This window comes from Mesoplodon mirus (genome assembly GCF_964341445.2).
Source record: "Mesoplodon mirus genome assembly, chromosome: 6".
NCBI lineage: Eukaryota > Metazoa > Chordata > Mammalia > Artiodactyla > Ziphiidae > Mesoplodon > Mesoplodon mirus.
In genome coordinates this window covers 147,094,682-147,108,745 of record NC_138982.1, presented here as the reverse complement: position 1 = coordinate 147,108,745, position 14,064 = coordinate 147,094,682, and the positions used below count along the sequence as shown (strand labels likewise).

General features: G+C 50.3%; 1 protein-coding gene across 1 annotated transcript; it reads right to left on the bottom strand.

The window, feature by feature from the left end:
- Nucleotides 1-8,224: 8,224 nt before the first annotated feature.
- Nucleotides 8,225-13,999, bottom strand: LOC309806706 (uncharacterized protein; the record flags this gene model as incomplete). The annotated part of the gene is made up of 2 exons (XM_082625658.1): nt 8,225-8,302; nt 13,704-13,999. The coding sequence occupies one exon, from the start codon at nt 13,997-13,999 to the stop codon at nt 13,796-13,798; it is 204 nt and encodes a 67-aa protein (XP_082481784.1). The 3' UTR covers nt 8,225-8,302; nt 13,704-13,795.
- Between the last annotated feature and the right edge of the window lie 65 nt (nt 14,000-14,064).

Genomic DNA, 14,064 nt, shown 5'->3' with positions numbered 1-14,064 from the left:
CCCAAATCAACGCTCCCCGTGAGGGTCCTTAAACGCACGGGGGAGGGTGCAGTGGAAGGCGCACAAGCTGAAACCCGTGTGTGAGAGCGCGCCTGAAGCCCCCGCTCAGGTCAGTCCGCCAGCTCCGCCTGCGGCTGCCCGGAGCCTGGCCGGGATGGGGACGGGAGGCCTATCCCCCCACCCAGACCGTCAGGTGTTCCTGCGGGTCCCTTCCCGTAACTCTGTTCTTTGCTCCTCAGTAACACATAGGCACAAAGGCAGACCCTACAGTTTCAGGCCTGTCTGGAGAGCAGCAGACAACCCCACGTCTCTCTGCCCCGTGTCTCGTGACCTCCTCCCTCTGAAGGTGCCAGCAGCGAGCAGAGACCCCTCTGACTTGGGGTCTTGTGAGGGGGAGACCCAGGTAAGCTGCCCTCAGTAAACATGGCGTCACCCTCCAAAACCAGAGCTCAGGGCCCCAGAAGCCTGACAACACCTGACGCAGGTGAGCTCACGGGACCCAGGAGGCGGTGTACACCCATGACCCGAATGCCCACTGGGAACTGCGTCTCGACGGCGCTCAGCCAAGCCCCACCGTGAGCCCAGTCTCACACGTGAACGGTGCGTGTCCACATGAGGACACAGGCTGCGAGAGGCATCGCTCACCAACGCGCCTACGAGCAAGCTGAGGCTGCCACCAGCAGGTCTGCACCATGAGGCCGCAGACCTCAAGATTCACAGAAGTTTGCTAAGCCACTTTCTTGGGCCTGCAAAGCCGTTAGGCCCCAGTTCGGGGCTTCAGCAGCGAGAGCCCAGCTCCAGCTGCCGGGAACCTGGATCTGAACACGAGGCCCCTTACCGCTCGGCTCCTGCCCGCTGGACCTCGCAGACTCCAGCTGGGCCCCCAGGCGCCGGATCTCCTCCTGTGACTGGGCCTGCAGCTCTGCGTACGAGGCGTGCAGGTCCTCCAACTGGAAGAGAAGGCGATGGTGTGGGAGCCCGACCAAGCCCCGGGCCCAAGGCAGTGCCGGTGATACCCGTGCAGCAGCCGATGGGCACCAGGTGAACACGCAGTCTCGGCTCAAGCCCACCCACCTCCAGGCAGCCCCGAGAGCGGACCAGAGGAAGCCGCGGCCAGCGCGGCCTCTCATGTGGACACCTCCCAGGCCTCGGCCTCGTTCCCAGCAGAGACCTGTCCCCTACTTTGTCAGGGAGAGTGGATGGGCCCCCTCCATCTATGACCACGGGCTCCCTCACCCTCGTGTGGCCTGCGTGGTTTTCTCCGCGTTCCCTGGTCAACCTTCCTGGGAAGCAACTCTTTCAGGGATGAACAGAGCTTGCACACCAAGCGTGTGCTGAGTGTCAGCCGGCCCTGCACTGCCAGAGCTGAGAGTGGCTCCACCTGCCCTCCCGGGGCCTGGGTCAGGGTGGCCACCCAGCACCCCAAGTCACGAGCACAGGGCCAAGCGCTCCCGGGGGAGCATGAGCAGTGCTGCCTTGTGGAACGGGCCTCTCCTCACCCAGGGCACAGGGCAGAAGGTGACCTCAGGCCGCCTCTCTCCCTGGATGGGGGACAGCCCGCAGGGCCCCGCCTGGCCCTGGTCCTGCCCGGCCAAGCTGGCCTCTGTCTGGAGGAGAGCAGGGAGGAGCCGGTGAGAGAGCCGCAGGGCCAGACACGGCTCCTCCGCGGCTCCACGACTCTCCGCCCTGCAAACCCACACATGGGCCTCGGCTAACTCCGTCTTCTAGTTATTTCCTTGCTAATTCCTTGAACCAATGCTTGGGGCATTGCTTGGCTCTTGGTCTTGGTGATAAAAGCCCTTCAGGTCCCTGAGTGAGATCTGGCCACATCACCCATATTTTGGTATGTAAAGTTCCAATGGAAAAGAGTTCTGAATACGTGAGCCACGGAAATGTTTCTTGCTAACTTCTTGTGTATTGAGTCAAGGTCAGAGCATGTACCCTTGCACCCCTAATGGCCAGAGCCTGTAGATGTCCCAGGGGCACTTGTCAAAGGCACGAATTCTCCAGGTGTAGGACTGAACACCATCATTAAGTCAAAGTCACAGACTCTATATCCTGACATGGCTATCTACCAGCTCCACCAAATACTGAGAGTCTCTTTAAAGGAGGGCTTAAAGTATGGAGGTCCCTCAAAAACTAAAAATACAACTACCATATGACCCAGCAACCCCACTCCTGGGTATATATCTGAAAAAACGAAAACACTAATTCACAAAGATACATGCACCCAATGCTCACAGCAGCACTATTTACAATTGCCAAGACAGGAAGCAACCTAAGCATCCACTGACAGATGAATGGATAAAGAAGATGTGGTGTATATATACAAGGGAATATTACTCAGCCATGAAAAAGGATTGCTGCCATCTGCAGCAACATGGATAGACCTGGAGATTATCACGCTAAGTGGAATAAGTCAGAGAAAGACAAATACTGTATGATATCACTTATATGTGGAATCTGAGAAACAGAACAAATGAATGTATATACAAAACAGAAAAAGACTCACAGTCATAAACAACAAACTAGTGGTTACCACTGGGGAGAGGGATGGGGAGAGGCAAGCTAGGGGTAGGAAATTAAGAGGTACAAACTACTGTGTACAAAATAAGCTACAAGAATACACTGTAGGGCACAGAGAATATAGCCAATATTTTATAATGAAGTACAATCTTTAAAAATTGTGAATCACTATGTTGTCCATCTAAAACTTACATAATATCGTAAATCAACTATACCTCGATTTAGAAATAAACATAAACATACGCATGTTAGGGCTTAAGTTTTAGGCAATAATAGAGCGTGAGAGGACCCCAATCCGAGATCTCCCCCAGCACCCCCGTACAATGCCTCTACCTCAAGCTGCTTTTCCTTTTCCTTTTCTCTGAATTTCAGCTCCAGGTCTTCCACGTACTGGCAGTGTTCCAGCTGCAGGTCCGCGCGTAACTTGCTCAGGGCCGCCTCGTGCTGAGCCTCCTGAGTCTGAAGGGAAACTGGAGACGGGCACGGGCCTCACTTAGTTTGTGACGGCACAGCGTCCTCCTCCTCAGCAGGGGCGGCTGCAGGCACAGCGGGTCCCCCAGGCTCTTCCAGACCCCATTCTCAGGATCCTGCTCTCTTCGGGGAGGAAGAGAGGGGAAGACACAGGCCAGCAGACAGCATCTACTGACCGGTGGGCCCCACCGTGTAACAGAAAGGGAACAATCACGAACTACTTTTTCGGTAGCAATTTAGTAGAAGAACATGCAAAAGATTTCTCTGAAATGAAGGTTTCGGAAGGTTTAGGGAACCTGAGATGCCTGTGACCAACGAGGAGGGACCCCAAGGCTGACTCTCCTGCCAGCCAGTCACATGGCATTTTTTCTGGGATGACACAGGAAAACTCAGTCCCCTTCCAAACTTGCTCATTTTAATTAGAGACTCACATTCAGCCTGATTTTTGTCTTGAAAAACCTTCTCCAACTCAGCCTTCTGTTCTGCCAATTCTTTCTTAAACTGGTTTTGTAAATTCTCCAGTTCTGACCGATGCCTTTCCGATAATTCTTGGCGTAGGTTTTCTAAGCACAAGTCTCTCTCGGATTCCCAGTCTTGCTTCAGGGTCTAATTTAAATAAGGAAAAAGTAGATGATGGCCAACAGTTTATTACTGCGGTAAAAAAATTTCAACTGCGCATTTGAAAACCGTCACCCCCACCCAGACCAGACTGTGAGTACAGGACACAGCTCGGGATGTCCAGTCAGACAGGAACAGCAGCATCTGCAGACAAACAGCCCAGGACACGAGAACGAGGACCACCTGTCAGAAACAGAACTGGTCGCTGAGCAAAAGCACAGGAACTCGGCTGGCAAGACAGGCATCCATCCCCCACGCAAGACCCAGGCACTACAGCGACACCGTCGAGCTCTGACGGGGTCAGGCTCTGTCCCAGGCGCCCTAAGAAACGAGTCCCCTCTCTCCAGCTCAGAGGGCGGGGGCTGGGGCACGAGGCCATCCTCCACCCACCGCCTATCCAGAGTGGCCAGGGCACACCGGTCCCCTCGGCCTGACGTCACACATCCCTTAACACTACACACTTCCTCGGCCATCACCAGCGCCAACGGCCCTTCTACAAGCGTAGCCTTGAGAAAGGGATGGGTCGCAAGAGTCACGCTCGTCCCACCCCCCCACCCTCCGTGGTTCCCCGAGGCCCATACATGTCACCTGATCACCACCTCCGAGGCGTCCACGCCCCCTGTCCGTGAGGACTGAGGTCTGTGTCCCAAGCACAGCCAGGGCCATGCCACAGGGCTGCTCAGAAGCCAGATGGGAAGAAAGAGACTCCCATCACACCAAGCAACACGAAAGCCCACAACCAGCTGCTGTGATGAATTCACGTTGTGCAGAGAAAGCTTCACCCCCGCGACTCCAGCTCTGACTGCATTTTGTTAGAATCAAGGGGAGGGGTCCCGGGTGGGGATGAGGGGAATACCGCGTACACGGAATGAATTTTCTTATCCTGTGTACCTCTATCATCTGGGCATTTTTCTCCATTTCTGATTGTAGCTTCTCCTTCAGCTCAGCTGCAAGAGAAACATAAAAAGTCGCTCAGACTTTTCCACAGTCTGATCCCCCAGGAGACGAGAAGGCTCCCGGCACCTCTGGCCGCTCCACCAAACACTTGCCGACATTAACAGGACAGGACACGCCTGTGAGAAACAAGCAGGTGATGATGTCTGGGTTAATTAGCAAATCACGCTCATGCCTGACAAAGGACGGGAGACAGCCAGCCAAGCGACAGTCCAGGAGGACCGGGCGAGGCCAACTCTGGGGCTGCACAGATCACTGAGCACTGAGCCTGCGTCATCCTTCTGCTTATGGGGACCTCGGCCCGTCCACTCCACAACGGGCCACTGTGCACCCAGGGCCCCGCAGTCCAGGATCCCGCTGAGCCAGCTTCCAGGCTGGGTGCTAGACCACAAGTAAACGGAGAGAGGTAAAGACGTTCTAGGTCCCAACAGCTCCCCGCTTGAGAGAAGAAACACAAGAAAGGAGGTGCTAGGCAAAGGAGGCTGGACCAGTGGGCACGGCCAAGCGTGGATCTGGGGAGAAGTAGCACCAGGCGACAACCAGCAATCCCTGGGCGCAGGGAAGGCGGCCTGAGCAACTCCAGAAATCACGCAAAGGCCCAGAAGCCACCCTCCGAGGGCAGGTCCCACCGGGTCCACAGGGGCCCCACCCGCAGCAGAGCTTCAAGGACCGGACGGCAGGGTGGGCCTCTCGGGGGACTGTTCCCAGGGGTGCACATGGAGGAAACAGCATCGAACAGGCCTAACTAAGGAAGGCATATTGCATATTTTTAAAGTTTAACAAAAGCAGGGGAGGACGTGGAACTATCTCCTTGTGTTTGCCTGAATCTAGGTGACAAAACAGGCAAGGCATCAAAGGACCGACAAGGCTGCTCCTCCAGGTGGGTGGGCCCCCAGGAGAGGGAGACTCTGCAACCGGGGCAGATCACAGGGAAACGGGCCAGGGCCTCTTCTCCGGGCGAAGAACGTTCCAAGAGTGAAAACACGAAAAGCCACCAAAGTGCTGCTTTTGAACACTTTAAGTGGGTGAATCATGTGGTACATGAATTACAGCTCAATAAAACTACCATGTATGATTTTTACAAAAAGTACTAACAAGGGCTTCCCTGGTGGCGCAGTGGTTGGGAGTCCGCCTGCCGATGCAGGGGACGCGGGTTCGTGCCCCGGTCCGGGAAGATCCCACATGCCGCGGAGCGGCTGGGCCCGTGAGCCATGGCCGCTGAGCCTGCGCGTCCGGAGCCTGTGCTCCGCAACGGGAGAGGCCACAACAGTGAGAGGCCCACGTACCGCTAAAAAAGAAAAAAAAAAAAAAGTACTAACAAAAGATATACCAAGAAACATTAAAATGAAATCATATAAGTTCACCTTGAGGCCAGCGCATCGTCAGATTGAGAGGCACCCGAGCTGCCACCTGGCACAGGGCGCAGGGGGGGATGGGGGAGGGGCGCGCTCCATGAGGCCTGGTCGCACACAGAGGCCCAAGCACAGCACAGAAGCCAGGAGCCTCCGACGAAACCCGCGGGCCGGCTGCCGAGCGTACCTGCCTCCTCCCGGACCAGCTCCAGCTCCCGGCACGCGCGGCTCTGAAGCAGGGCCCGCTCCTGCGCGTGCCGCCCGGCGAGCTCGGCACGCAGCTCGGCCAGCGCCGCCTCCTTCTCGCGCTGCAGGTGCGCCTGCGTCAGCTCCAGCCGCGCCGTGTGCATGTCGCTCAAGCTCAGGCGCAGCACTTCCAGCTCCAGCTCCTGGAGGACACCAGGTGCAGTGAGATAAGCCAGGCCCAAAAGACAACTACACGACGGCACTGCCCCACTGCCGTGAGGCAGGAGGATCGCCAAGTCACAGAGACAGAAGGTAGAATGGCGCGGCTGGGGGATGTCGCTTAGCGGACAGGGTTTCAGGTTGACAAGATGAGAAGAGTTCTGGAGACGGATGGTGCTGACGGTTGCACAACAGTGTGAATGTACAAACACCAATGAACTGTGCACCTAAAATGGTTAAGATGGTAAAATTTATGAGTGCTTTACAATTAAGAAAAAGACTGTGACAAAAATGGAGGTTGAGGGAAGTATAAATGGAGTTTCAGTAACTAACTGTGCAAGAGGAAAGTGAAGGTGTTGATTAAATTTAGACTTAGATAATTTAAGTACATACGTTGTATTTAATAGCCTCACCATTAAAAGAATAGAAACCGTATATTATTACTTCAAAATGAACAAAGGGAGAATTTTTTTTAATCCCCTGATAAAAAATAATCCAAAGAAGGCAAAAAAGGAGAAAAGAAAGAAACAAAACAGGCAGGACAAACAGAAAGCCCAAATTAAACGTCTGATGTAAGTACAAGCACGTCAGTGATTACATTAGATATAAGGGAATTCACTGCCCAGTAATTGTGAGAGTCAGTTAAAAATCAACCCTATGCTGCTCACCAGACACACATCTCAAATAGAAGGATGCAAAGATGCTGAAGGTAAAGGAGAGAGAAGACCAGAACCATGTCTGATCCATTCACACAAAGCTCTAAGTCAGAATCGGCACAGAAGCCAGGAGGGTGCTCACTTCAGGGTGGGCAGCAGGGAGCAGGGTCCAGCACCGCCCTGCCCCTGAACTGTAGAGACCACGTGCTGTTCACGGTGTACTCATCTGTTGGGCTATATCTAAGTTTTGTGTACTTTTCCACAAAGATGCTACAAGTCGCAGTTTAAAACAAGTATGAAATGTGTATTTAAGGCTGGGTTTTACGGACCCCACTAGAGACCATTTCTCCAGGCCCTGCCAGGCCCTCCCTCTGAGCTACATTTCTCCTGCAATAATGCAGACTAAGAACCAAACTTGCTCACTGCCAAAAGTAGTGTGCGCTGAGTCCAGCTAGAATCGAATGTCTAAAATACAGACTCTCAATTATAGCCATTATTTCGTGTTAACTTCTAAGGGAGTATAATCTACAGAACTACTGAATCACTATGCTGTACATCTGAAACTAATACAATGTTGTAAACCAACTATACTTTAATTTAAAAATAAGATAAAATACAGGACTTTCAATATAACACTTCGAAATTGGTCAACATCTAATAAATTTTCTCCCAAATGCTAACAAAAACTGAATGGAGGGCTTCCCTGGTGGCGCAGTGGTTGAGAGTCCGCCTGCCGATGCAGGGGACACGGGTTCGTGCCCCGGTCCGGGCAGATCCCACATGCCGTGGAGCGGCTGGGCCCGTGAGCCATGGCCGCTGAGCCTGCGCGTCCGGAGCCTGTGCTCCGCAACGGGAGAGGCCGCAGCAGTGAGAGGCCCGCGTACCGCTAAAAAAGAAAAAAAAAAAAACCTGAATGGATTAAAGAAAAGTAATCAATTCAACACTTATGGAGTCACACCAAGCACTGTGGTAGGAACTGGGACGGTAAGACCAGCACCCAGCCGGCAAGCCCGTCCCCCAATGTGTCTCGCATGCGGGGCTGCCCACATGGGCATGGGCATCGAGGGCCAGGCCCAGGAGGCACGCTGACCCCACAGGACCCTCAGTGAAGGAAGGGCGACTCTCCCTTCCACGCCCACCACCAAGATCAAAGGTCACAGGAAGAACGCCTCCAGCTTCCTCAGCTGGCTCCGGCCCCACGGCACGGGACACACCTTAACCGAGAACCCAGGAGAGGCATACCTTCGTCATTACCCCAGGCTGCTCCGGACCGTCGCCTTCCAGCTTCTGCGGCGTCCCCGCTCCACCGGGCTCCTGCAGCTGGAGGGGAAGGGACAGGAGCATCCACAGCAGCTCGAGGGGTAGCCCGCCCCCCCGGCCCCACCCGCCTCCAGGCCCACCAGTTCCATCGGCACTCTGCTTCTACACAAATCTCAAGCTCTAAACATTTTTCACATAACTTGCTTCCCTAATGATGTTGCTGCCCGATTTTTAACGTATTCTGCTTAAGTTATTTCACCGCGTGCTTAAGTTATTTCACCACGTACTTAACACAATTCACTAAACTTTAGTTGCTCAACACATATTTTCTAAGCTCTTAATTTTATATAAATTCAAATATTTCATCTTCAAGATTTTCCTTTAGATAAAATCTTTTCCTTAATAATTTGCAGAATAGTATTTTTAGTTTCTTTTTGTAAATCAACTCAAAATTGAGTTTAAAGCTTTCCAATGAATTTTCCCCCAAGAGTTTTGACCCATAAATTTACAAGAATTGGGGCTTTTATCTGCAGGAAGGCTCGGTGTGCACGACTTGGCGACTCGCGGGCGGCTTCCACCCCCACGTCCACCTGCACCTCCAGCCCCGACCACACATCACTCTGCCGCTGTCAGGGTGAGCATTAGCATCTGCTGAACCTAACTGCACTCATCACGTTTCTTTTCTGGTCAGTTATAACTGCTTGAGAGGACTGGCATAATTTTATTCCTTCTTACAGGTCTTCCCAAGAACAATGATAAAATTTACTTTTTTTTTTTCTAGAGTAAAACATTTTACCTTGCAATTACTACCAGACCCCTGCATTTATCTAAGACACAAAACGGATCTGAGCAACCTTGCTTCTCCCATATCATGATGTTATTTCATCATCCTAAGGATTGTTTTGTCACACTCAATTATTCCCAACCAGGCCAACACCACCTTAAATAATGAGGAAACAGAAGAATGAGGGAACCACCTAGAAGGACGAGGAACAGTGAACTCATCCACCCTCCAGTTTTCTAAGTGACTGGAGAGGCCATCTCAGTAGCCTGCTTTCAACGTGACAATTCAGGGACTTCCCTGATGGTCCAGTGGTTAGGACTCCGAGCTTCCACTGCAGGGGGTGCGGATTCCATCCCTGGCTGGGGAACTAGGCTCGCATGCCACAGGGTGTGGCCAAAACAAACAAACAAACAAAAAACATATCTAAGGACAAAGAAAATCAACACTGACGCCACAGAAGAATATTCCTACGAATAACTTCATACCCAAAACTGGAAGATTAGAAGGACACATTCTGAGAAAAAGCACAACTGAATAGTCTGGTAGCTGTTCAGTAAGTTGACTCTGCAATTAAAGGTCTTTCCACAAAGAAAGCTTCAGCCCCCAAGAGCTCCACCATCTTACACCAGCTCATCCACAGAGCAAAGGACCCTCTCAGCTCATCACGTGAGGCCAACATAACCTCAACACAAAAACCTGACAAGAGAGGAGAATTACAGGTCATTCTCTCGCAGAACACACTTTTCCTAAATCAACTGAGAGGACCATATGACTTTTCTCCTTTAGTCTCTTAAGTGTATCACACTGAGGTTTTTGGAATGTTTGACTAAGCTTGCACTCCGCTAAAATACACTCCACTCCGCACCCACCAAAACTGTTAAAATAGAAAACAAATGTCAACACCAATCACAGATGTTATGGAACAAGGAAAACACTCATATGCCACCACTGAAAATATAAACTGAACAACTGTTTTAAAACACAGCTCAACATACACAAGTTGAACGTATATCTAAATACTGACTCAGATATTAAATACCTAATCACGGCCCCATAGAAATGTGCTCACACAGACACCAAGAGACTTGTATGAGAATGTTCATAGCAAATGCCAATCAACAGCGGAACAGAAAAACCAAGGTACATCCATACAGCAAAATACTATATACAACAACGAAAATGAAAGAACTATAGCCTTTAACTCCTAAAGGATGCTGGATGAGAAGACCCAGACTCAGGACACGAATACTGGATTATTCTATTTATAAAACACTCAAAATCAACAAAACTAAACCATTCTTCGAAAACTCAAGGTGCTCCATACACGGAAAGTAACTTGAGATGGATCACAGACTTAAACATAGAAACCAGGCCCTCAAGCCTCAAGAAGACACTGGAGATTATCTTCACAACCTCAGGACTAGGGGAGACCTTTTGGACAGGACACAGAAATCACTAACCATAGAAAAAAATGATAAATTCAACACCAAAGTTAAGAATATTTGCTTATCACAAGACACCATTAAGAAAATAACTTAAGCAAGGTAAGCAAGACTAGGAAAAATATTCACAGTACATATATCTAACAAATAACCTGGGAATGCTAAACAATAAACTTTGGAAAGATAAAGACAAAAACAACTACAGGTTTCCCCCACTACCAAAAATAGAGCATTCCTATGAAAGCTTTCATAAACCAAAACGGCATAAAGGTAAAGAAGCAATTAGATTTCTTCATAAAACTGAAAATCCTCTTTGAATTTCTTTCTGTTGGCAAAAACAGGTACTAATGTAGATCTTTTGTAAAGTGAAGTGGTGTAAAGTGAGCTTTCGAAAAGTGAGGGATAGCTGTATAAACAAATATTCTATAGTTAGTAAATCTGTGTTTTACTGGCATGAGAAGTAGCAATTCTGAAACTAATTTGTGTGTATTTTAAGATGGAGCAAATAAGTAAAATACTGTAGATAAGCCTTTTCCCCATTTTCTCACTATGGGAAAAAGGAGCTAAAAATAAGGAGAGGGGAAAAGCTAGAATAAATTCTGTGCTGTTGGACTGGAATTGAAGATATTAGTGTGAATTCATGGTTTTTATTATACGTACAAATAGACAAATAGATACAGATGTGCGTGTATATACGTACATTTATATTTTCTGGTTCTGTCTATTGAAACAGCCTAGAAGCAACCGTACATACCCCGCAAGCAATAAGCACGCCTAGCACCCAGATCTGGATTCTAAAACCAGTCTCCACCGAAAGGGACCAGGGCTCCTTGAAGAAATGGCTGGTTTGGGGCTGCAGCAGGAGAGGACAAAAGAAGCCTAGAAAAGCTTGGTGCCAGGAATTAAGGCGCCAGAAAATGATGAGGGCATGTTAAAAGGTCACAGATGCCAATGCAAAGGCACTCCCAGTGGCCAAATGCATGTATTTCAGCGACAAAATAAACATTGATATGATGGATTAAAACCCATAATAAAATAAGTATCTAGGAGTCCATACTGATATAAATGATTGAGTAAATAAATTGCGGAGAAGCAACAGTCCCTCCTTAGAGTAAAACGCCAATTAACAGACGCAGATGGAACGATGGAAACAAGGTGGTCACCGGGCAACACCAGCACGGTCACTGCTGCAGGCCAGAGTCTTCGGCAGCAGCTAAGCCAACGGCAAGTGCGACGGGGAACGGAGGCTTTACAGGGCCTCTAAGCACCCCCACGCCATATACTCATCAACTACGAAGGGGGAAACAAACACTTCTCTATCAGCAGAAATCTGGCAGGCCCCCCGGTACTGAGACACAGCTAACACCACACCAGCCGCGCCTCTCCTCGGGATGCACGCAGCAGCCAGCGTCACCCCCACCGAGCTCCTGCCAAAACGCACAACCTGACTTCAATCAGAAGGAAACGTCAAACAAACCCAAACGGACAGGGGTCCTACAACATAACCAGCTAGTACTCCACACGTGTCAAACTCATAAAACACAAAGGAAGACTGAGAAACTGTTCAGATTGGAGGAGACTACGGTGACAAGGCACTGAAATGCAATACAGAATCCTGGACCACAAAAATCGGAAAAATTACAATAAGCTCTATCAATTAGCTCACAGTGTTGTTTCAGTGTTAACTAAAACTGGTCGTGATTTATACTATGATTGCATAGGTGTCGATATTTCAGGAAACTAGGTGAGGGAGGAACTCCAGGAACTCTGTGTTATCTTTTGCAATTTTTTTGTGGGTCTGACATTTTAAAACGAAAAGCTAAAAACCACACAACCTTTAACTTAAAATAAAAAAGACTTGTCTGGGGCTTCCCTGGTGGTGCAGTGGTTGAGAGTCCACCTGCCGATGCAGGGGACATGGGTTCGTGCCCCGATCTGGGAAGATCCCACATGCTGCAGAGCGGCTAGGCCCGTGAGCCATGGCCGCTGAGCCTGCACGTCCGGAGCCTGTGCTCTGCAACAGGAGAGGCCACAACAGTGAGAGGCCTGCGTACCGCAAAAAAAAAAAAAAAAAAGACTTGTCTGATTTGAAAATAAAAATATGAAATTAATAAATGTTAATTTACATTACGAGGCTTTCTCCTCAAAGAGCCTAAGCAGGAAACATACAGAGAAAAGCCACTGAGAGTAAGGGCTCAGCACTCTCAACGTGGCTTCCGTGGACTCAGCTGTGACGAGACAAGCTTGCTGAGAACCCGCAGCTCGACCCCAGAGGAGCAACAAGAGGACGAACATGAACCGAAACTGATATCCAGCCTCAGGTCCCTCAGACCACAGGGAGTGCAGGCAGAGGGAGCTGGGCACAGGCTGCTCCAGAGACTCAGGCACCAGAGTTCTAGGCAGCTGCTCCCCGGGCAACGTCGGAGCGCCATGGCGAAGTCTTCCAATTTTTCAAAAAAAGGAACATTCTATAATACTTTTGTAGGTAGAATATCATAAACTTTATATGCTAGCACCCATTCCTTTTTTTCAATAAGGCAGTCCAGACACAGCGCGACTTTGAGTCAAGTTCTGCCCTCAACCACCAGTTTTCAGCTCATTCTAGCAAACACCTGCCCCTGCCCTGCTGCACACAAGTTAGGGGTACTTCCAGTTTAAGTACACACACGAGAGGAGGCCCCAAGGAGACCCACATGCAGGCAACCAGGAGGCCCAGGGAGGCCATGCACCCTCAACACCCAGGTCCACACCCGCCCCTGCAGCTCACAGGGCCTCAAGCAGCAGATAAGACACCATTTCTGTGAGACCTTCGGCCCTGCCCTCCTCACCCCACATTCGGAAAGAAGGGAAAGGACAAAGACCAACAAGTAGGTGGATTTGACAGTAGGTGAAGGGATATTATGGCTTAAGTGTCCAAAGATACCTGTCGGCGGGCTGATGCACAGCCACACCCGAGGAACCCACACTTGTCAAACTCCCATTACCACACCAAGCACCAGTACTGACCCCTGCCTTCAAACAGTTCACCCCAAATTTCTCAAAATCATGGGATGAAGAAAAAACTTTAAATAGAAGTAAAACCACAAAAATATACGCCCCTTTTGTAAGATAAAATAAAACCCCGTTTCCCCACTTTTGATAGGCAAAAACAGACCTAACACCACTTTGAGTAAATTACGCTAGCAATAACCAGAAGATAAGCAAAACGTGAGAACACAGAGCCGAGCAAATCTACCTGAGGGACTCCTGCGCCATCAGGCGTGTCGCTGCACGACGTGTTCTTGCCAACGTCCCGGCCTCCCAGGAGTCCGCTGGCCTCGGCCTCAGCTACCGGACTCTCCTCCTGGTCAGGCGCATCGACAGCCGCGCCCTTCCTCTTCGCCGGCGTTTTCTTCGAATGCGCACAGTCACCTTTTGTTTTTCTCTGTCGGAAGTGAGCAAGCTGCGCAAAAACGTAGAGAGGTAGTAGAGACAAAGGTAAGTGAGGAAAAAGTAACAGAACCACAAAGACAGCAAGCTTGTGGGGAACATGAGGCTCTGGGGCTGGCTCAGTCCACACGGCCACACCTGGCCAGACTCACATCAACCAGGCCCCG